The sequence below is a fragment of the Falco rusticolus genome, chromosome 1 (genome assembly GCF_015220075.1).
Source record: "Falco rusticolus isolate bFalRus1 chromosome 1, bFalRus1.pri, whole genome shotgun sequence".
NCBI lineage: Eukaryota > Metazoa > Chordata > Aves > Falconiformes > Falconidae > Falco > Falco rusticolus.
The window spans coordinates 87,420,659-87,445,254 of NC_051187.1; the positions used below are offsets into that span (position 1 = coordinate 87,420,659).

The 24,596-nt window shown below is 43.1% G+C and overlaps 1 protein-coding gene across 5 annotated transcripts in view; it reads right to left on the reverse strand.

Moving 5' to 3' along the window:
• ALMS1 (ALMS1 centrosome and basal body associated protein) overlaps positions 1 to 12,330 on the reverse strand; it is a 76,050-nt gene extending 63,720 nt beyond the window's left edge. For all 5 annotated transcript variants that reach the window (XM_037388079.1, XM_037388088.1, XM_037388060.1 and 2 more), the window contains exon 1: positions 12,210 to 12,330. In XM_037388079.1, coding sequence (XP_037243976.1) covers positions 12,210 to 12,275 — 66 coding nt within the window. In that variant the 5' untranslated portion in view covers positions 12,276 to 12,330. The remainder of the gene's footprint in view (positions 1 to 12,209) is intronic.
• Between the last annotated feature and the right edge of the window lie 12,266 nt (positions 12,331 to 24,596).

Genomic DNA, 24,596 nt, shown 5'->3' on the forward strand with positions numbered 1-24,596 from the left:
GCTGAACCCCTCTTGCCTTTAAATAGCATTTATTTGGTCAGGGGACTGCCCAGACTCACTGGCAAAGCATCACACGGACTCCCATTAACTCCAGCCCTAATTCTGCCCATGAACAAGTAATCCTTAAACTCTGCCTCCCTGGAAACTGCAGCCTACTTTACTTGTAAGAGATGGGGGTCCAATTCAAGATTTTACCTTTCAACCCTTAAACACACAGCTTTTCCTTTAAAATAAGCCACTTGCTCAGATGTCTGATTGCAAACTAAAGAACATCATTGGGGCAACACCTCTGCATTTTTCAGGCACAGCTACAAAAAACTTCAATTCTAGATAGCAATCTCAAATTTTAGCTTTTGGAAGGATAACAGTTTCCCGAATTTCAGTACCACATGGCATCTTAAATCCTTCCACAAAACAGCATCACTGAAATAAAAACAAGATGTAGCTTTCTATACAGGTCAGCACTGTCAAGCAGATTATTCTGAAGAATGACAAGAATATTTTTGTCCAAATTTTAAAAAGCTATAGGACTCAAAAGTAAAATGTTTACTACTGATCATATGCAAATCATACCTATGAAACTAGGACTCAACCAGGCAGAAACTACTTTTCCAAATTAATTCCCCACACAAAAGTAAGTTTGTTTGGGCTTTATATCAGGACTAAAGATAATAATTTCAGCCTGTATGCATATACTCAATGTCTATTACATTCCCCTAGTTCCTGTTGTTCATACTAATCAAGTCATTAAAAGAAGCAGCACTGAAGCATACGTGACAATAGCTCTGAAGGCAAATCATTCCAGTAGCTATTCGGTAATTAAATTAAGGCCTATTATTGAAAATCTGGGTTTACAATACGCATCTTCAGAAAAGGGCAGCTTTATTAATCCAACTGAAAATTAATAGCATTAGGTACTTGAAATTAATAGTGTTAGGTAAGAGACCCATAGTGTGATTAGAAAACTAATTGCAAAAAAAAAGATACTGATTTTATTTAGATATGCTGAGCATAGCTAATTAAGTTGGTGTTCTAGAAGGTATTAGAAGGGATGAGTAATGACAGCGTTCAAGATGAACACAATGAACAAAAGACTGCACCACCAAATCGCTCATGTTATTCTTCATTCTCCCCTTTAAAAAGGCCTTCTTTAGCCTACAGTGAGCAATTTCTCTCAGAATTGCTTAATTACTTGTATACCTGTCAGCCACTTTAATTATAATACTTTTTCTATGCTGCAGCAGTTCCATCACAGAGTTCCCTCACTCTACCCACCAGCATGCCAGAGGAACCACTTCACATGAAGACGATTCTTCAGTTCCCAAAGCCTACTGCTAAACTCGCTTCCAGAAAAATAAAAAAGTTGACTGGCAACCTAAAGAAAATATGATCAGGATAACCACCTCATTAAACCTTATAGCCAAACTTGGAATTTGAGCCTTTTTCTATAAGGTTTCAATGCACCTGGAGCAATGTATTCTTTGTCACAACACTGCAAGAAAAATAATATGAAAAAACATAATCTGAACAGGTTTCTTCTACCTGTAGCTTCACGTCATAATCTTTTATCAAAATATTTTATTAAAGAATGAAAAAAAAAGCACAATTCACTATCTACTGAACTGAAGCTAGCAAGAATCTTTCTTGAGGAGAGAATTTAACTTGAACAAGTCTTAGGCAAACGAGGATAAAATGAGAGTATGAATAAAGTACAACTGAGGTTCCACTTCGAGGATATTTCTTTCCCAGAAGTACTTCCTCCTCCCAAATGCTCTCTTAGCACTTACAGTTTTCAAATCCCATTCATTTCACATTAGAATTTGGGAAAGGTTCCACCAATCTTATTTTGGGAGAACAGAGCCAAAGATGTATCATATGCAGATTTCTCAAGAAGAATTTGGTGGAGAAATGCTAATGAGTTATGATGCGATTACTACAAATAGCAATATTCTAGAAGATTCAGAGTACAGTTATATCCAGAGCTACCAAAGGCTCAAATAATCAGTCACCCAGAAGAGCAGGAAGGAATCATAGTATTACTATTGCTAAGAGTACTTAATGTAGTACCTTCCATGCAAAGGCCCAAAAATGTTTCACAAACACTGATTCACAGCACTGCTTCAGAATGTGCATGATAAATATTTATCCTCCTTTACAAGGCACAGAGAACTTCGTGTACAACAATATGGAAAATCAGTGGCAGAGCTGATTTCCCAAATAGTCTGATCCGACCATAATGCACATCTTTTATTTGATGCTCGGAAACTTCACCTGTCTTTGCCTGATGGTTATAAGAGAAAGTCAAAAACACAAACACCTACAGCAGCACAAGCCAAACAGACTAAAGCATGAATGAGAATGTGAAATAAGATATAACACACTGGAGGGAAGGGATGCCATCCAGAAGGACCTTGGCAGGCTTGAAAGGTGGGCCCATATGAACCTCATGAAGTTCAACAAGGCCAAATGCAAGGTCCTGTACCTGGGTCAGGGCAATCCCCGGCACAAATACAGGCTGGGTGGAGAATGCAGCCTGTAATGAGAGCAGCCCTGAGGAAAAGGACTTCGGGGTGCCCGTTGATGAGAAGCTCAGTATGACCTGGCAATGTGCACTTGCAGCCCAGAAAGCCAACTGTATCCTGCGCTGCATCACCTGCAGCATGGCCAGCAGGTCAAGGAAGGTGATTCTCCCCTCCTTCTCCATTCTGGTGAGGCCCCCCTGCAGCACTGCCTCCAACTCTGGGGCCCCCAACATAAGAAGGGCATCGAGCTGTTGGAGCGGGTCCAGAGGAGGCCACAAACATGGTTAGAGAGCTGGAGCACCTCTCATATGGGGACAGGCTGGGAGAGTTGGGGTGGTTCAGCCTGGAGAAGAGAAGGCTATGGGGAGACCTAATAGTGGCCTTTCAATACTAAAAGGAGGCTGATAAGGAAGAAGGGGACTGACTTTTTAGTAGGGCCTGTAGTGACAGGACAAAGGGGAATGGCTTTAAACTAAAAGAGGGCAGATTGACATTAGCTATTAGGAAGAAATTCTTCCCTGTGAGGGTGGCGAGGCGCTGGCACAGGTTGCCCAGAGCAGCTGTGGATGCCCCATCCCTGGAAGCATTCAAGGCCAGGCTGGACGGGGCTTGGAGCAACCTGGGCTGGTGGCAGCTGTCCCTGCCCATGGCAGGGGGCTGGAACTAGGTGATCTTTAGGGTCCCTTCCAACCCAAACCATTCCAGGTCTCTATGAAATAAATGTTTGTATCATAATTAGATAATTGATAACTTTCACCTATTTAAATATTTCATGTAAATAGCTGCTGTCATTGTCACAGTGATGCTATGGCATCATGAACATGAAAAGTGGTCTGCACAGTGACTGTAGAAGAAAGTGGCAGAACTGTAGAGAAAGCGTATTTACAGAGTCAATTCCTGTTAAAACATAATTCAAATGATTCTGCAGCATGCACCTCCCTGATCTAAACAAGAAACATACTTTTTTTTGTTTAAGCAAGCAGAAAAAAATACAATGATAGAAAAGCAAGAAACACTCATTGTTAGTTTCCCAACTCCATCCAGGTTTACCAGTACTGGTTTCCAGCTCACTGTCAATGCTTCTTACTAAAACACCCATGAACTACTGAGGTGTCTGCAATGCTCCTAGTGGGTGGAAGGGGAAGAGGATTTGAATTGGGGGTGAGTGGAAGGGAGATGAAGCAGGACCCCCAAGAAAGCAACATAATTAGTCAGGAATTCTCCACGGAAACATGCTCCTCCAAAAATATTAGTAGCATTCAATGCAAGAAACCTCATGTGAAAAGAAAAATTACCATGAATTATGTTCTCCCAGGAAGACATCCATTCAATAAGCTGAAAGCTCCACAAATCAGGAAGCAATCCTACCACCCCAACTTCAGAGCAGCCCACCTAGCAAATGCTCAGTGAAACCAATACATTTACCCATTCCAAAACTGCTATTTAAATCATTCAGCTCTTGCACATCACCGCAAGAACCATATTCATGGTTCTCTCAAAGCATATTAGTTACACCAATATACTTCATGAAATTTTCACAGAAAAACCTAAGACTTTGGAGTTTGCTCTTTCAAAATTTCCTTCAAAGAAAACAAAAAAATGCAAGTTTTACAGAACTGCATATATCAAAATTTTATGCTCTGAAATCAAAGAGAATCAAAAGCCAACCATGCCTTAGATACTGAAGTAATAGCAGGACCTTAGGGAAAGATGATCACTTCCTGAAGTCAAATACTTCCCAGACAAGCAGGATTCTCCTGCTAGCACCCAAGCTTGATTTGTGTTTTCATGTAATAAATGCCCCAGCTCAAAGTGGCAGAACTTAAGGCCCACACACTCATCAGCTGTAGTTTCTCATGCTTGCATACATAAGGCTGCACTATGCATTTAGCATTGCTCTTTAAAGGAACCTGACACTGCATTAACAAAACACCATAAAGGAAATAATCTGTCCTTTACAATGGCAGACCTCATGGGTTAGCAGCTGGAAAGAAGCAAACAGGCAACAGCACATTCTGTTTCATTATATCATTTTTAATCCTCAATCCAAAGAGCAATATTAAAGAACAGCACAACCAAAGAAATCTGCCATATATTAGCACTGTGTGTACCAGGGTACAGCATACACAACAAAGCAGTTGCAAGCAAGAATTTAGGATTTAGTAAATTAGTATAATCATCTCCAAGGCCTTCCGTATAATTAAACACCAATTATTAAAATTTAACAAGGTTTTTCCTACTTAAATCCAACACATCAGAACTTAGGCTTTGCTGCTAAATACATAATAAGAGGAAAAGACAAAAATAAAGCTGAACAGCTACAACCACCCACACACAACACAGTGCCATTAACTGAAATGGTAGGAACAGCAGCTCACGTTTGGCATTCTTAACTGATGCTACGTTTCATAGAAATAACTATGAACATTTCCCAGTTTTGAACTACTGAAAGCCTGTATATCCAGGCTTAGCTCTCCTTATTTTATTCTAACCCACAAACCACTGAAAATACAATAGAACACAGCACAACAAAGAAAAAGATCTAGAGAGATATAAAGAGAACTCCCTAGATGAGTAATTCTAAGCTAATCTTCCCAAAACATCAGAAATACACTGTAATTTCTTCCAAACACTTCATTTCATTTCTCCCTCCTAAAAATCAGAGGTATGTGGCCAAGGTAAGTCAGTATAAATCTGTGTTTCAGTTTCCTTATCCATCTGAACATGCAGCTGCAAAATCATCAACCCCGCAAAAACAGGCAGCGGAGTTCAGGACTAACTCTTCCAACATCAGTGAGCATTTACACCAAATAAAGGTGATCACATAAGTGCTAAAGGTAGATCCTACTCTGAACTTGCCTTTGCTGGATTTCATCTTTCTAACTTCAGGAACTATTTTTTCCTGTTTTGTCAAGAACATTCCCAATTCTGATACCATTTCCAAAGCATTTATCACTTTACCCCAGCATAGCCTTATCTACTCATTTTGTAGGTCTCACCATACTAATCATCCAATTCAAAGACAATAAACAGGAACAAGCCAAAAAAAAAAGAACAATCAAAAACTGTACCCAGAATGCCTTCCAAACTTGCTGCCTGTTTTCTTAGCTTGTCCCAAGACCAAAAACTCTTCCGAGGTCACACTACAATCATACTCCACCACCTGCTTAGCTACTAGATCACTTACCCTCTCTAAAGACGGTAATTAAACAGGTTTGAAATCAATTGTCCTTAATAGTCACAGTGGGTATTTTCTTAACAATTATTTCAAGTGGTTTCAAACAGTTTGTTCTAAATTCTTGCATTTCTGTGCTTCTATCGCCTACTCCTGGTGGATAAACAAGTATACGATATAAAAACTACAATTAATGAATAATTAAATAAACAACATTTTATATTTCAGACAAGCATGAATTTGACTGTCCGTACACAAAATTAATTTTGAATACAGATGCAGAAAAGTCCCCATCCTACAAGCCCCAGGCACGTTTCCTGAATAACTGGACACAAAAAATGTATGAATGAAATCCTTTCACTGGAGGTTTCTTCATAGCTGCACAACTTGCACCACGTTATAAAAAGTTCTAGTTTTCATTTGTCCATTGGTTTATGTTCAAATTGTATGTGGTTATGATTTTTTTAAAAGGTTTTTTGTTAAATCACCTGTACCAACAACAGTGCAGTGCAAGCCTCACGCCACTTGGAGTCAGCAACCCACTGCCGCAGGGCAAGGTCTTCCCCAGCTGTGGGGAAGGAACAAAGGAGCATAGAGAAACAGACACATATTTACCTGTTACAACGGAATTGATGACTGTGTCCCTGAAGATTAAAGAAACAGTTTTGCCAGAACACAAAGAATGTAGGTCATGCTGCCTTATACCTACCTGCTCATTTCATGGAGCAATTATCAGCATGTAATGAACACTCAAGCAAAAGCACTTCAGAGGCTACATGCAAACTCAGAATTCCCTTAATGCTACACAAATGCAACTGCACTTCACTGTAACCCAGCAATTTCATTTATCGTGGCTTTATATTCCATATCAACCCTACTTTGTCAGAACACAAAGTAAAATAAAAAAAATAGAAGCCTCATTCAAATTCAGACTCAGTTTTCACATCAGAGATTTTTTTGGCCAGAAGCCCAGTACCACAAGTTGAACAAAAACTTTTAGCATTTAAGTCCAGCTACTGAAATTAATAACAAAACTCACATTGTCTGCAAACAGGTCAACACCAGAAGTTAATTTATTAACATAATAATTTAGATTTCAAAAATACTCAGAAGAATGTAACAATGATTTGGTGCTGTCAGGTATGAGAAACAAATTATTTAAGGTGGCCTTTTTTTTAGTAAGGACTGGTGTGCTAGCAGTACTTTTCAGACCCATACCATTCCCACCCAACATGAAGGCATCACCAACGAGTACAGCAGCTGCTGTGTAAATTCTGTTTACAGAATTTACCCTTCTCTGAAGGGCCACCAGTCAGTACTGATGTACGGGGATTTTCTTTCTCAGTGAGAAACACTGCCCATTTTTCACAGGTAAAGCTTAGGAGGTTTCTCTTGAGCCATTCATCCAAAAACTGTTTTATTACTTTTGTGCAACAAACACTGGACTTTCAAATAGCCACAAGAGATCAGAACCAGTGCAGTGCATCTCAAACACAAGAAGGGAAGATTCACGACACAGTAAACTGTTGGGGATGTGCTGAAAGTGTTCCAGAACAGTAATCTGTATATTTACACAATATACACTGAATTACAAAGACTGCTAGCACATTGTTTTGAATTTCTTGAAACCAGTCATTTCCACTGTCAAGTTTGTAACATCAATAGCTTTATGGAGTGTCCTAAAACAACAAATGGAAAATTAATCACTGCTGATCTGCAACAACTCTGCCTACTTTTTACTCAGTTTCTTAAGGTGACAGCACGCTCTGTTCACAGTCACACCTCAGCCACAGGCACTGGAAGGCAATCTGAAAGTTGATTACTGGAATACATCTTAATGCCTGAAGTAGACGTTTTATTCATGTAATCACAGCGTAACTGAGGCAGGAAGAGACCTCTGGAGGTCACCTAGGCCAACCTCCTGCTCAAATCACAGTTAACTTCAAGGCTAGGTCAGGCTCATCCTGTCAGTTTGTGACTTGTTCCAAGGATGTGGGATCAACCATGTCTGTGGGGGTCCTGGTCCAGCACTTTACCACCCCTCCTCGTGAAAAACCGATTTCCTTGTCTCCAGTTAATTTCTCCTTACTGCAACACACCACCGTTGCTTGTCCTGTCACTGTGCACCTCCAAGAAGAGCCTGCCTCTGCCTTCTCCTCTGGCAAAGCACCGCTGCCAGATCCTCAACTTCAGCCTCCTCCTCCCCAGGCCAGACAAACCCAGCCTCTGCTGCGTCTCCTCATCACCATGTGTTCCAGCCCCATGACTGTCTTGGTGGCCTCCACCAGACTCAGGCCACTTTGCTGACCTCTCTCTTGTACCAGCAGCCTGGAATAGGAGACAGGATCCAGCTGTGGCCAAGAGAAGGGAATATTCAGTTCCTCCAGCTGCCAGTTCTGCTTTTATTAATGCAGCCGACTGCATAACTAGCTTTCACTGCTGCAGAGTGCACTGTCAACTCCAATTCAACTTCCTGTCCACCAGGTCCTCTGGCTCTTCTCTGAAGGGCCACCAGTTGATACTGATGTATGGGAATTTTCTCATGAGGATTATGCATTTTTCATAGCTAAAGCTCATGAGATTCCTCTTGGGCCATTAATCCAGCTGGCCAAGGTCCCTCTGAATGGCAGCCCTGTCCTCCAGCATATCATCCACAAGCTCAATGCATGTGCACTCACGCCATCCACCTGGGTCACCAGTGTGGCATTACACAGCAGTAGCCCAAGGATTGGCCCCAGAGGAACACCACCAGTTAGGTTTTGAACAGCTAAGCTGAGTAGTAGTTCTTCGGGTCCTTTTTCCTACCCTTCTTAAAAAAAGAGCAGAACATCAACCTTTTTGTGGTTACTACGAACAATCTCCCATTCATCACAGCCTTTGAAAAGGTGATAGAGAGGGACTTTAATGACATCAGCCAGCTCCACCACCCCCTCGGACACATCATGTCCAGCCCTATGGACTGTGTAAGTCCACTTGACCTAAGCAGTCACCTTCTCAAGCCTCCACCACCCCAGGTACTATCGCTCACCCACAAGCTCTTCTACTAGGCACACAGAGTAAAAACTAAGTGAAACTATGGGTTTATCCCAATTTTTTTCCAGTGGAAGCTGCATTCCTCTTTATTAATTCAGAATTACTTATTTTGGGTTTCACAGAATCATAGAATAGCTCAGTGAGAAAGGACCTCGAAAGATCACCTGGTCCAAACTCTCATAGGAAAGGCAGCCTAGGTGAGAGCCTATTTCCAATTATAAGATGCTAAATTCCTAGTATGATCACACTGCTACAGTCACTTCAGCAATCTAACAGCTAAACATCAAAACTATTAACTTTCCTCCAAGCATCAATCTCTTGTCTACTTATTGCAAATAAAGACAAAATTGAGTTTCACACAAGGTAGCTTAGCCATCTTATTTTCATTCCTGTGCAAAAATCCATTAACTGCTTGCTGTCCAAATTGTAACTCCAATACGAACATTTAACAGCATTCCTGAGTGATTTTATGTAATGGAAAGGTCTGCTACTTCTTTACATTCTCAGCTTTGGATCACTGAAAAAGCACTGAGTAGCCCCTGATTTTGAATTATTTTTTTTGTTCAGATCATACTTACAAGAACTGTAATTTGTGTTGTACTATCCTCTGTATTAAAAAAAAAAATGTTCATTGCTGTATCTTTCCAACACTAAGTAACCATTTAAATAAAAGCTAGCTCTGTCAGTAGGTACCTTAGTTTGATGTTTCTACCTAGCTTTAAAAAACAAAAAGGAGGCAGAAATATTTCTATTAATGATGGACTACAGCCATCAGTTTGCAGCACTTAAGAATGAGAACCAAAAACTTGATCCTCCTGGATCTTACTTGTAAAACGTATGCTTAGCTAAATGTAGAGTCAAGAAATTTGGAGGACAGGGCTTAAAGCATCCTCATAATCAAATACAAACTAAAAGAGGAAACTAACCAAGTATTTTAACTCCCAAAACAGAAATTGCATAAATAGTAAAAAGTATCTCTACATTGGTTACAGAATTTCTTCTCACTCTTGCAGTCTGATGGCAAAAGCTCCATAATGCCTAATAAATAAATGCCATAATTATCATAAACTAGCACTTTGGCTGGAAGATACAGTCCCCAGTCTCTCTTCAGTAGGCAAAAGCTTGAGGTAAGAGTTGAGTAGGTGTTACTTAACCCAATTTTAACTGCAGTTAACAATCCACTGCCTAGCTGTGCTGGTTTGCTGTCTGTTGGAATATGTGACAGAACAACCCAGAGGCAACAACAAGCAACCAGGGCACAGCAGCACAAGTCACTTTTTTAACAGGTGAGCTGGGGCTTGCTGATTTATATGGCACTCATGAAACCACAACCCTGCATGTTAGAAGTTACACGTTTTCAGTGCTAATCTTTGCCATTTAAAGTTACAGATAAAATAGTCTCTTGCAACAGAAACATACAATAAAGGTGTAAGAGCAGCCATACTACGACAGACAGAAGATCTGCCTGGCCTACCCTCTGTCTGCACCTGCATCCCCTTGACCCAGAAGAGCAGCAGTACATGAGCAACAAGCTTGGCTCAGCTCCATCTGGTATTCCCAGAGCTGAGCTCTGGTTGTCAGAGCAGCAGTTAAACCACAGCGCAAAACAAATATGGAGAAGGAAGCAACAGCCACTGTAAAACAAGAAAACCTGACACCCAAAAAGGATCAAAATAAACTGACCTGTGATGATTATTATAAAGGTAAAACAAGAAGCAGGAAACAAGTTCACTAGTTTATAACATCACATAGAACTTACTGTGAAATTTGTCTGTATATCAGCATTCAAATTAATTTCATTTCTACTTAAATATATACAAGAACGCAGAGTAGTGGAAGAACTGTCCCTTTATTCTGCTGCAAATTAGCCTTCCTGAAAACATATGGTGAAGGTACTTCAGCAGAAGGCTTTTGGAAACTGAATTAAGACTGTGGCCTTCGAGTACTTAAAGGGGGTTGACAAGAAAAATGGGGACAGACTTATTAGTAGGACCTGCAGTGACAGCACAAGGGGGAATGGCTTTAAACTAAAAGTGGGCAGGTTGACATTAGCTATATGAGGGTGCTGAGACACTGGTACAGGTTGCCCAGAGCAGCTGTGGATGCCCCATCCCTGGAAGTGTCCAAGGTCAGGTTGGATGGGGCTTGGAGCAGCCTGGGCTAGTGGCAGCTGTCCCTGCCCATGGCAGAGGACTGGAACTGGATGGTCTTTAAGATCCCTTCCAACCCAAACCATTCCGTGAATCTGTGATACACTGAGTTCCCATATTCACATGTTTGTTAAGTCCAGACTTTCCTTTAATATGTCATATTTATTCACATGGCTGTTTCCATTCCTTGTTTTAGTTTCTAATATTTCTTCTGATAAGACTGAAACCTATACTAATCTGTGGTTCTTCCCACGGACCATTTGTAAAAATTGACATAGCATCTACTACTGGCTGCCATCTGGCTGTTGTGCCTCTGAGTTCCTTCAGAGTTCCGGGACAAAGCTCTGGAACGATCACCATCGTGTAGCTTTTCATTTTGGGTTGTTCTCTTATACCTTCCTAACACAGATCTGTGGGCACGACATCACTAAACATCTCCAGACCAAAGTGTCTGACACCAGCTGTTCAAGCACCCTGCACAAACATGAATCCCAACAGTTCACAAGAGTCAGAACTTGTGCAGGTGCTACAAGCCCTTTACACTTCTAGAAACTACCATGAAGACAGCAGGACAGTTAAGACCGGGCACCAGAACAGTGCAACAACACGGGAAGAAAGCTTTCCAATGTTGTCACAAGGGGCAAGTTCAGCAAGACGGCAATTATTGGGGTGAGAACATGGGGGTGAGAACATAGGGGTGGCAGGATGCGATGGACACCAGTGATCCCCAGAGAACTCCTGTTCCCCATCTCCAGCTTTGATATGAACACAGCAAAGTGTACAGAGCCATGCATGAGCCCTTCTAGGGCAGGAATAGCTCCATAAGGCAATGCCAGCCCCCCTGGTTCTGACTTCCCAGGAGGGTTAATGACTGAGCCAGCCGCATCCACCCCTCTCTAGGGCAGAATAAGGCACAAAAGAAACAGGACAATTACACACACACCCTCCTCCCAGAACGGGAAGAAAAACCAAGCCAGTTACAGGCACCCTTCTCCCAGGAGAGACTGCAGGGGGTGGAGAGGGATCAGACAGGTCACAGACCCCCTTCTCTCCGGGGCAGGAGATGGGGGAAGGCCAGGTCAGTTGCATCCCTCTTTTTCTGGACCAGAAAAATCAGCCAGTGACAGTCCCTTCCGCGACAGAATGTGAGATTAAGCCAGTTTTCCCCGCCCGGGGTGGAAGGAGAAACCCGGGTGCACCAGCCTGTCACACCCCCCTTCCCCAAGGCCCGCAGACGGGGTGAGGGGCTGCTGAGAGCCGCTACCGCCTCCCTGCCACATTATCCTCAAAGCCGCCTGCCCAAACCCCTCCACCAGACCCTGTACTCACAGGAACCCTCTCCTCCTCATCTTCCTCCTCATCTTCCTCCTCCTCCGCCTGCTCTCCCGGCTCCATAACACCAACCCTACAGCCGCCTTCTCCGCGCAGCGGGGACGCGAGCCGGCGCCAGCCCGCCCCTCCCTGCCGCGCATGCGCCGCCGCCCGGGCGCCAGGGCTCCTTCCCGCCCCGTGCATGCGCGCGCGGCGAGCGGCCGTTGGAGGGCGGGGCGGGGCGGGGCGGGCGCCGCCCAGCGACGGCTAAGGGAGCGCGAGATGGAGTTTTGGCGGGCGGGGTGTTCGGGTGGTAACGCTTCCGCCGCGTCTCCTCACACAGACCGGTCTCCAGCCCCGGCTGGTCGGGCCGCCCGCTGGCTCGGAGTGGTCTGTCCGTAGGCGCACACTCGGGAAATGTCTGTTAAATGAGAGGCTTTCCGAGTGAGTGTGACTGTCAGCAACAATCAGGAGTAAACCTCTTAACACCGACGTCGCATTAAGAGGCTGGCGTTCTCTTTATTTACAGTGCTGGATGCACGGGGGATCACTGCCCAACGTGCACACAAAGTTATGTATTAGGTGTCTATTATATATGTATGAAGGTACACGTTATATACAGTAGAACACTCGCACATTCATAGTGTATTACATACTCATTTTCATTCACACACAGGATTGGTTATAAGTTTCTCACCGCTAATGCAAACTAGTACACACCCTCAGGCAGCACTACTGAAGTTTTTTAACCAGCTCTGTGTGCTCTCCAGGTGGGGTTTGCCCTCTTTTAGGGGGGCTGTTTGCGTCAGAGATCACAATCTCCCACTGCCATAATTACCTTTGTCCTTCTTTCAACTAATTTTCTCTGGATTGCAACACTTAGCTTGTCCTTTGCAGCCAGAGCTTCCTCACTTGGAGGCCTCTTTCTGCGTAACTCACATAACTGTTCTTTCCACCATCCGTTCTTTGTTTCCCACCCTTCCCAAGGCTGACTCCCTTGATTAGAAATCCCTTCATTTGCCACTTTTAACTCCAGAGAGTCAGATTGGCCTAAACTTTGTGCACAGATTTATTTAACATATAGTTAAACACTAAATCAGAGTTTGGGAGTTTGGTAATTTGGGAGTTTAGACATTTAACCCCTTTGAGACTTCTAAAGCAAGATTTCTTTGGGAGTCTCACCTAAATTGCATAATTCTGATAATATTTTCGACTTTCAGGTATGCACAATTGGGTACAACGTGACATGATTAAAGGCAGACATTGGATCATGAATTTGTGTAACGTATAGTTAAACACTAAATCAGACTTTGGTAATTTAGGAGTTTAGACAACATGGTGGCTGCACGCTTTTCCTGTGGCGGGGAACTGTTTCCTCTGCTCCTCTGTGCCAGGCCACTTGTAGAGCAGCAATACCTGGATCGTTGCAAGCTTTGGGTCTTGCTGATGAGCTTACATTAAAATCTGGCAGCAGACATTTTGAGGTAGTGTTGGTGTTACCAAGGAATGGATTTGATTTTCCTTGGTGGGAAGTCCATTCAGCTTGCTCAAAACTTTCCACCAGGAGAGGGAGTCTGTTTGTGGTGGTCTGTCAGCAACCATTTGCGTTGGCAAAAGGACAAGCCTTGAGTTTGGGGGAGATACACGGCGCTGTTTAAAAAGCATGTAGGTGCGGTGCTTAGGAACGTGGTTCAGTGGTGGCCTTGGCAGTGCTGGGTTAACTGTTGGACTTGATGATCTCAAAGGTCTTTGCCAACCTCAACAATTCTGTGATTCTGGGCAGGCAAAGAAGTCAAGATGAACCTCTGCAAGGACCCCGGCAGCCCTGGGCATCGGTGGGCTCTCTGCAGTTGTTAATTGTTTCCCTTTGGGTGCCATGAAGGAAGGAGGGGCTCCACTTCTTCCCTGACACAGCCATAATGCTCTCCCTGAGGCATCCACTACAAGTGCTAACACTTTATGTTTCAGCTGGTTGTCAGCAAGGGCAAGGAGGGAGTTTGCCCCAAAAATCATGTTCATCCAGCTGTGTTTTATTTACTTACCCTCCCTCTAAAGCACGAAGAGCAAGAGGCAGTTGAAGCCGGAGCAGCAGAAGATGCAGATCATTGATCTGGCACGGTACTGACAGTCCTTCCCCAACAGCTCGAGCAGTATGGAGGAGTGAGATGAGTCTCCAGGGTCATTGACTGCAGCTTCACAATCCGTGTTTCACAGACAGAACATCATTTAATCTTTTATAAAGTTATTGAGCTCCTTCTCAAAAGCAATTAAGCTTTTCTGGTGTTGGTATAAGTAATACATCCAACTGTCCATATGAATATAGCTCCAGACTGTCCGCCTCTCTGCATATATGACAATAAATAACTGCACTAGTTTTCATTCTCCACTAAGCAGAGGGAAGCTGAAGTAGACTGAAAAATAAAGGCTCCTCCATAACATTTTCTGTCTCCCGAGTTATTTATTCTCCTCCTAGCAGTTATCTGCCGTGTATCCAGCGTAACATCTCCCAAAAGGCAGTGGATGTTCATTTTTGTCTGCATTGATTCTGCAGTGAATTGGATGTTATTTTTCAGCGCTAGATAAATCAGAATGCTAAAGTATGTCAAGGCAAACATTCCTTGTAATAATTAAAATGCTGTCAAGAAAATGCAGCTTTATATCCAAACCCATCTCCTATTACAAATGCAATTAAATATTCTGGTCTCAGCCTATCCTAGTCCTTGTTTACGCATCCCCAGAAATCATCACCAGAAATCAATTTACAAGTGAAGCTTAAGAAAATAGCACATATCAGGGTGTGTGCCTGGGGTGACTGGGTGAGGAAGAGAAGAGGCAGCAGTGAAAAAGTAAATACTGCTGAAGAAGCAGAGATTCCATGCTTGCTTTCCCCAGGAAGTATGAGGAATAACCTGCTTGATTTCATTGCCATTTTCCCTTAATTACAGCGGTGCAAGGGAGAGCAGAATTTAGCCTGCACGTTGTAGTGCTAATAACAGTTCCAAATGTCATCAGTGAGAAAGCTTGCCATTTGCTTCCTCTGCTGCAAGTGACTGAAGGGCTCCTCTTGTCATACAATACAGAAATTCTGTCATTCCCTTTATTTTTAGAAGATCAATTCACAGGCAGAGAGGCGAGGAGGAAGGGTTTTCTGAATGTTTATCGCTTACACATCATACAGGAAGCTGTTCACATTCTGTATTAATTTTCTAACAATATCCAGAGACTTACTCAGTCTGAGATGTAATACACTAAAATCCTTTCCAATAAAATGTCACTTGAAATGAAAATTGGAGAGGAGTTTTTAAAAAGGCCATCGCTGTGGAAGATTTTCAGAGAGAGCCAGGCCTGACCAGCTCTGCCTGGTTCGGCTTACCCCAAAAAAGCCCAAAGGCTTTTAAAAGTGAAATATAATGTTTTAAAATACAGCGATTTATTGATGTGCCAATTCTGGAGGACAATATAAAACACAGGTGTCCCTGACGACTGCAAATGTCTTGGAAAAAGGAATATTTAAAAAACAGTGTCAATGGCATGTTGATGGGAAAGCTTTTGACATGGGGATTCTTTCTGTCTAGCGCAAAAGCACCCAGGCGGCAGAGGACTCTGGATGTGACCTCAGTGGAAGTGTTTAATAAAATCAGATATACAGCATTGTGAATATTGCAACCCATTAATTAAGAGCCTCTGTCTCTTACCACAACTGGTGGTGCCAGGCAGCCTGAGAGGGTAAAATGTGATCCACGAATGGTTGTGATATCCTCCACTATTGCACTTTTTAACCAACACACTGGCACGCCAGTGAAATACTAAGCTGTTTTTCAAGTATTTTGCTGAAGATCTGGGTTTTCAGGCTGTCGGATTTGGATGCCCTGAAGTAGTTGGAAACTCATCTCAAGAACACTGGTGGAGCTGGCTCCATGCTGTCTTTTCCTAATTTGTGATTGAAAAAAATGTATATGGTTTAGTGGGAGAGACCCAGGTTTGTAATTGAAAAAAAAATTATATGTTTAGTGGGAGAGACCCAGGTAATCTCCGCATCTAGTCTTGGTTAAAATAAAGTGAGGTAAAAAGCAAGTAAGTGAAGACAAAGTGTGTCAGTGGGCAGGAGGGTGGGCAGCAAGGAGAAAGAAAGTGCTCATACGCGACAAGGCTGATGAGGTAGGTGATTCAATTAGTGAAAGGACAGTGGGGGTGTTCCATTAAAAGAAGAGCTGAAATGTGTATGTATTAGTGCAAGTGAGGGAGTTCAAACTCCAAGTGCAGGACATGAAACCAGGTATTAGGATAACAATGATAATAATGAGTTAGAGCTCAAGACTAGAGCACAGGCAACAAAAAGTCAGCACTGCTCAGGAAAGATGGAAATAAATGTATGAATGGGGATGCTGTGTGACATGCTGTGATTTACTAGGCTGGAGAAATAGGAGCTGGAAGGGGTGGAACAGAACCAGTGTAGGTCAACATGACTTCGAGGAAAGCTGGAAAAGATTTTTCTCCTTGCTGTCTGTGGTAGTGCTAACAATCTGCCATAGCTACTGAAATACTGTTGGAGAAAGCAGGAGGGTTTATTAGCTGATTCTGTTTAAATCAGATTGAGGGATAAACAGAATCTGGGCTTAACTGCTGTTCGCAATTTCAAAAAAGCAAATCAGGATTAAACCAAGAAGATACTTTAATGAGATAAAATGGTCTGAGGAACTTCAGCCCAGCATTGCTCCGCCAAACCTCAGGCACCTAACTGGGGTATTTAAGTTGGAGCAATGGTTGCCTTGCGATGCCTATAGAGATATAGGGTCACAGAGTGGTTTGGTTTGGAAGGGACCATAAAGGCCATCAAGTTCCAATTCCCTGCCTTGGGCAGGGGCACCTTTCATTAACCCAGGTTGCTCCAAGCCCCATCCAGCTTGGCTTTGAACACTTCCAGGGTTGGGACATCCATGCTTCTCTGGGAAACCTGGTCCAGTGCCTCACCATTCTCATTGTGAAAAAAAAAAAAAAAAAAATAGCATGCCTGAGGTCCACTCTCTGAGGGTACATGGTTCCTACCAGTGACCCCATAAGGTACCTAGGATAACTAAACATCTAAGATAGGTGCTCTGGTAAGATGCCCAAAATTAGGTTAAATAGACCCATGTTTTGGGGACCTGAACATAGAGAAAGCTTCAGATTTCTTTCTGTCAACAGTGTGTGAATTGTTTAAAATTTTATTCCATATACAGGGGAGGAAACCTGTGTCAAAAGGCTCTGGACCTGGGCAAAAAAACACCTCAAAGAGGGTGCTGGGAATAAACAAGGACCCTAGGAGAGTGAACAAGAGGACTCATTACTAAAGAAAGATTTATCTTAGGGGTCAGAAAGCATAGGATGCAGTCAGGAGCATGAAAGGGTAAGCTGGGCTCAGAAAAGAAACACCAATGCCTGTTGCAGCACTCTCCAAACCATCCGGCTGCAACAAGGTCTTTTACCATCTCATACCATCATACTCTTCATGCCAGTCCCTCTGCTGCTTTCTCCTAGTCTCACCTCATCCAGGGGGGACACGCATTGCTCTCTCTGCTTCTTCCTCCTCTCTCTTCCTTGGCTGCCCAAGATCTTAACAGAGCCAGCCACAGCTGCACCTTGTCTACATCAGCCAACCCACAGCTGTATATTATCAATGTTAATTAACCCAGCTTCATTCTTCTACAATTTTTTTTTTTAACATTTCATACCTTATGTTTTTAACAATCATCACAACCTTTTTACAAATACATTTTTCATACAGTCCTCTAATTTCCCCTTTTTTTCTTTTTAACATTTCATACCTTAGGTATTTAACAATCATCATAATCTTTTTACAAAGAAACATTTCATACAGTCCGGACAACTTGTCCCTGAACTCGTTTTTATTTCTTAAGATTTCATACCTCATGTTTTTACCAACCATCACAAACTTTTTACAAATAAACTTTTCATACAGTTTGGACAACTTGTCCCTGAAGTCATACTCATATTCTTTCTTCACTTTTATCTTGGGTTTTTCATCTTCTGCAGGTTGATCACCTTTCTTCTTATCTGCTGTTTGACATCTAGGATTTTGTTTTCTTCAGAGGAGGGTTCTGATGAACTTATAGTACCTTGTCCTTTCACCTCTTGGGTCACACTGGACAGTAACCTGAATGAGCTTGCAGCAGCAGCAGATCTAGAATACAGTGCTAACATGTCATTCTGTGTCCTGAAAAACTTCTTGACATCCTTGTGGTTGCCCATTTCTTCTTCATCTGGAGACACCTTCAACGAGCACATAAACACTGGCAAGAATACCACCAGCCCGAGCAGAAGCAACAGCGGGAGCCACCTGCAGCACCACGCTGCTCCCACACCTTCCCCCAGCACAACCGTCACCACTGTCTGGCCAAACCCACTCTGGATCCACCAACGCTGTGGGCTGTTGCCATGTCTGGCTATGTACTCTGCTGCTATCACACATTACCCTCAGTCTCTAAACTCCACGGCAGTTGGGCTTCCTTCTCTTTGATCCCAACAGCTCACCATTACCAGCGTCTGATCAAGATCCCCAGGCTCTTCCCACCTATCTCAACGTGATCTGGATCACAGGCTATCCCTGCCTGTCTCTGCTACATTAGGCACCACCGTCACTGTTCAAAACTTCAAACATCCCCTGGCACAGCCATCACCGCTGTTGCCATTCATTACACCCAGTCTCATAATCTGAAGGGCCTCACATGGGGCACCAATTATCATAGCGCTCTCCAAACCATCCGGCTGCAACAAAGTCTTTTACCATCTCATACCAGGATACTCTTCATGCCAGTCCCTCTGCTGCCTTCTAGTCTCTCCTCATCTGGGGGGAGGGGATGGGCTCACTTGCTCCCTCTCTCTTCTTTCTGCTTCTTCCTCCTCTCTCTTCCTCAGCTGCTCTCTCTTCATTGGCTGCCCAACCACTTAACAGAACCAGCCACAGCTGCACCTTATCTACATCAGCCAGCCCACTGCCCCTGAAGCCAGCCCACAGCTGTATATTATCAATGATAATTAACCCAGCTTCATTCCTCTACAAATGCCTTCCTCCCAAAGAGTGGGTAATGCTGAGCCCTCAATCTCAAGCAAAAAGAGAACACTTTAGCCAGCCTTTCTTCAGTGACCCAAAGTAGGCTGATCTTCCTCCTGTAAAAGGTGCTGTTTATTGACATTCCCAACCAACAAGCAGACAGTGTAGCTCCTGCAAGTGTCACTGTCACAGATTCAGGATTGGTGTCTTGACTCATATCTTATGCAATCTTTCTCCTCACCAGGAAGCGAGAAAGAACCTATTAAATCTGCCCACACAGCGTCTCTAATGCCTGAGCTGAAAATGATAGGAAATTATGAGAGATGTATGGAGCCCTTCTCCAGGTTTCAGGCAAATCAGGGTAAAGTTCCTTTGGAAAAATGTACAACTAATTATGGATTTTCTAGCTGTGATAATGTTTGGAGGTCTAAGTCTTTCTTTAATTAAATCAGAGGTTTATGACTGAACACTTATATTTCTGGTAGGAGTCTGTAGGGAGTAGCCTTTGAATTGGTAAATCAGCTGCCTGAATAAACTGCTTGTCAAGCTAAAATGTTATGTTCTTTGAGGTATGTGCTAAGTTTAAACAAGAAAATAAATAAGTGAATTTAGTGGGGATGAAAAATGGCAAACTGGCAGTGCTGGAAGCTGGAGTCTTTCTTTTACCCACAGGTTCAGAATACCTCCTGCAGTGCACTTTCTGTCTGTGCCCTCCCATCATCATGTCTCTGCTCTGACAGTGGAATGGTTTGCACTCCATTACCCATTCAGACCTTGCTTTCCGTGGTGCGCCAGGCTGCCAGAAATACATTCATCTCTGCTAGTTGTACTGGTGACTTTTAGGAACTTCAGACCTGGTTGTGCCAGGGCTACCTCATTCTTCATGCTAATCTCCCTGATAAAATCTGCAGTAGCATCAGGGCTGAGGCTGTGCCCGTGGAAGCCAAGCCATCTGTTTTATGCTTGAAATGTTGAGAAGTCTATTTCAGTTTTCAATCTGTCTTCTTCAAGAGCAGGCTCCTGAGTCCATCCACCACAACAGTGCCCTCATGCCTTGGCATTCAGGGTATCTGAATTATAGACCAAGGGTGAAGTTCAGCAGACAGATGACTTAAACCTGAGTTTAAGTGTCTACACAGGGTTTTCTGCATGTGGACTGTGTGTTTAAACCCCTCTGTAACTGGTGGCAGCACGGTATGGGATCCAGTTGCCTAAAAATAGCACCTAGTTCAGTCCAAGGTATTTCCACATCTGCCTGGAGCTCGTAGGTGGGGGGAAGCCCCTCATCCTTCTGCAATAGCAGCGTTCAGTGATTCCTGAGGCATTCAGCTGTCAAAATCATAGAATCACAGCATGGTTCAGGTTGGAAGGGACCTTCAAGACCATCTAGTTCCAACCCCCCTGCCATGGGCAGGGACACCTTCCACTAGACCAGGTTGCTTCAAGCCCCATCCAGCCTGGCCTTGGACACTGCCAGGGATGGGGCATCCACAGCTGCTCTGGGCAGCCTGTGCAGCTCCTCACCACCCTCACAGGGAAGAATTTCTTCCTAATATGTGGTATCTACTCTAGGGTCAGTTGAATCACTCCTACACTTCACTGGGCTCAACTCTTGTTACCTACCCACAGACTTCTAGTGCCACCTGAGGTGTAGCAGAGTGCCAAGACATCCATGCAGAGATGGCAAATCTGATACCAGACCTATGGGAGAACTACGCCCTTATGGAAATGGAGATGTGATACCACTGGGCATCTCAAGTAGCAGTTGATGCCTATGTTTGGGCAACAGAATTGATCCTCAGATTTTAATTGACCGTAAAGGGAGCTTAGACACCTCATTCAGATGCAGGTGTTCACATGTTCACATGCTCCTGTTTCAGGAGTACAGTCTTGTACAACTCTTAGCCAACTTTCACACTCTCGAGAATTGCCACACACTCAATACTGTCAAGACATGTTTTCTCTAGTGGCAATTTCTGAAGCAACCTGCACTCTTTCAGCATTGACGGTAAACCCACAGTCAGTTTTTCCATGATGTCCAGGTGACCATGAATTGTCTTCCATGCTCAGCTACCTCACCTCTCTTGTCTCCACTCCTCATTTTCTTCTATGTTTGACTCTTCTGCCTTCTTTCCCATTGCAAAGTTGCCCATCCCTGATACCAGTTCTCTGCTCCCATGTTCAGACTTCAGAGTGTTTGGGGTGGATAGGCAGTGTGGCACTTACCTGAAATTATATTCCTACAGTAGATAGTTCTAATCTGAACTCGGGTGTGTAAGCTCCCTTTGTAATCTGTGAGAAAAAATTCATACTCTTTTAGGGCATGAGTCAGCTGATCTGTTTTAGATCTCTATTTTAGGATGAGATGAAGCATGCCCTCAAAGTTTCTGTTCTTCTGCATTTACTTTAAAGGGAACCCAGGGTGAGTTGCTCAAATGGAGATACCTGTGCTATGAAAGTCTATCTTTGGTTTGATGAATCGCAACAATGAACAGCAAGGGTGACTTCATCTGTTATATATTCATTCTTTTGAGTGGATTAACTCAATCTTGAGCTCCGCTACCTGACTAATATGCTGTTAGACTCTTGCGCTGTTCGCTCCTTGAGATTCCCTTTTTTCTTTGCTCTGCTTCTCTCCAACGACAGGCCTAATACTCCCAAGAGTGTGTGGACAACATACGTTGTGACCCTTCCCTACCTCTGTACTTCACTGCCCTCCATCTGTTTTTCATTCTTCTCCATGGTCACCTATGTAGGAGTTTTTTGATCATCCTCACACTTGCCTCAAATATCTCATGTTATCTTCTTTACACACACTTTTATCCCGTCCCCTACTCTGTCCTTACACCTTCATTCTTGACTGCTAATTTCTCCTCACAGTACAATCATGCTTTAGGTTCTATCATCTCCAAAAACCTCCACTCTGAAATCCATTTGCCACCTCCATTCCTGCCTCACCTTGCCTTCTCTCTCCACCTCTTAAGTTCATTGAACACACTGAACAATTGCTGCCAAGTTTCATAAAATAGTTCAGGGCTGAAAGAAACTTAGCAAATCCATCTAGATCAGGCTGCTCAGGACTTTGTCCAGTGAAGTTCTGAATATCTCCAAGGATGGACATACCAAACCTGTCTTGGATTCTTCCAGTGTCCATCCCTTTCAACACCTAAGAAATGTTCATTCTGGAGTCCCTCATGATTTCTTTAAAGTTTTATCTCAAAAACAATACTTCATCCTCCCCTTCCCTGACCTGTCAATCAATTGCAAAAGTTACACTGATCTTTTTGAAGTCTGGTCCTTCTCTGGCATCTTCCTATTTCTCCAGTGGCTCCTTCAGCACGGACTTTGGAGAATATTTTTCTTCTCTCTCCCAGGCTCTCTGTGCAAGTCTCATGGGGCTCTATATGCTGTCTGCTGTATGGTCTCCTTGTTACATCTCCTCTGGAGAATCTCATAGAGACAAACCCAGGTACTGCCTCTGTGATAGTGATTTGCAGATCCAACCCTTTACTCCTCCTGCCCTCCTCAGTCTGGGGCAGAATACCAACCTGTGTTTGGTATACTCATACTATGGATGTCACTTAAAGCTCTGGATGGCTTCTGCCAGCCCTCCTCTACTTTTCTTAGCAGGCTGTCACTCAGACTGTTCATTTGGGCCCCACCTTTGACTTGGGTCTTTCTCTTTGTCCCTTTGCTCAAGCTGTCTAAATGTCTCTGACTCTATCCACTTGAAGGCTCAGAGATGCAGTCACCCACACTTAGCCATCTCCCATCCTGAATGCTGCGATGTCCCCTTCTCTGGACTTCACAGCCTAACCCCACCTGTACTTACCCAAGGAGCAGCTGCAAAACCTAATATTTTGTGTCTGATGCCCTGCATCTTCTGGCTCCCTTCTCTCTGTTACCTCCAATTTGAAGGCTTGCTTTTCATTTTCAAGGCCTTTTTTACCTACTCATGGTGCATCCCTCACCTTTCACCATCATCAGGAAGCCAGCTCTCTCTGCCAGCGGTGCCAGCCTTCATTATCTCTGTGCTAGCCTGCAGGCAAGCACCTTCATGCTCTTTCCCATGCCACTCCCCGTATTTTGCTGCGATCCTGTAAAAAGCTGCCTAACAGACTACTGGGGGGATGAGCTGACTTCCCGTCATGCTGGCTGACATTGTATCATTGTTTTCTTGCTTTCCTCCATCTGTCTGTCTCCATCTGTTATACCTTGCCTTATCCTTAGACCATAGCCTTTGCGAGACAGAGACTGTCCTTTTTATTTCCATGTCTGTACAGTGTGTGGTACAGCCTGGCCCTTGTCTGGGAGTAGAACTAAAAGACACTTTTATGCTAAATGTTCAATAAAATAATAGTTTATTTTATTGAACCCACAGCAATGGGTGCCTGGCCTTTGAATTTCATGAGAAAGAAGAGATGCCCTGAATTTGCACACTACTTGATCTCCCCAAATCCTCTTCAGGGGTGTCAGGAGATTACCTCAGTTTCAAGCATCTGATCATCCTTAAATTCCTTACATTGTAGTTATAAACCTCCAAAGTAAGACTTATAATGTGCAACTGTAGTTAATTTTCAGACTTGTCTAAGAAAAGGCTGTAACCAGACTGAGCAATTTTAATTTAAGCAAATTAAGGATTTAAATTTAGCACAGTAACTAAAATCCTACGAATCATAAACCATCACCCCATGTTAACTGCATGATCATCTTCTACTCATAGTTTGATATTATAGAGCATTCTTATTTCTTGGTTTCTGACCAGTCGAAAATCATGGTTACAGTATTAGTCATGCAAAGAACGTCTGGAACTTACAACGCTTAACATTTTGTTTCTTTCTTACTTCATGGAAGGGGTTTTTTTTAATTACTTTACTATTAAAGTACAGTACTATTTTTGGATAGAAACCTTTAAAATTAACTGAGGTTTTATAATTTGTAAAAATAAGAGACCTACATGAGAAACTGTCTATTTAAATGTTCATTCTTCAGTTTAATATTGAGTACCAGAAGCAGTAAAAGATGTTGCTTTTAATCATATTAATTAACTTGCTTATTTTAGGAATACATGCTGCCAAGCAGGTTATCTATTTTAGAATGTAATAGCATCATAAATTAAATGTAGCAATTAAATGAAAACATGTAACAAATAACAGATATATGAAGGTTTTCACAGGTGGGATGGTTGGGCAGGAACAGAAAAGTAAGAAAGCAACAGAGTCCCAAATATGTATTTTATAGGATCCAGTTGTCTCAGTTGGTCATTCCCAGTGCAGTCAAGAAGGAAGCAGGATTTTCTTCAACAGAAATTAGGATTACATTATCAGTAGTTGTTTTCTACGTGGGCCCTTTTT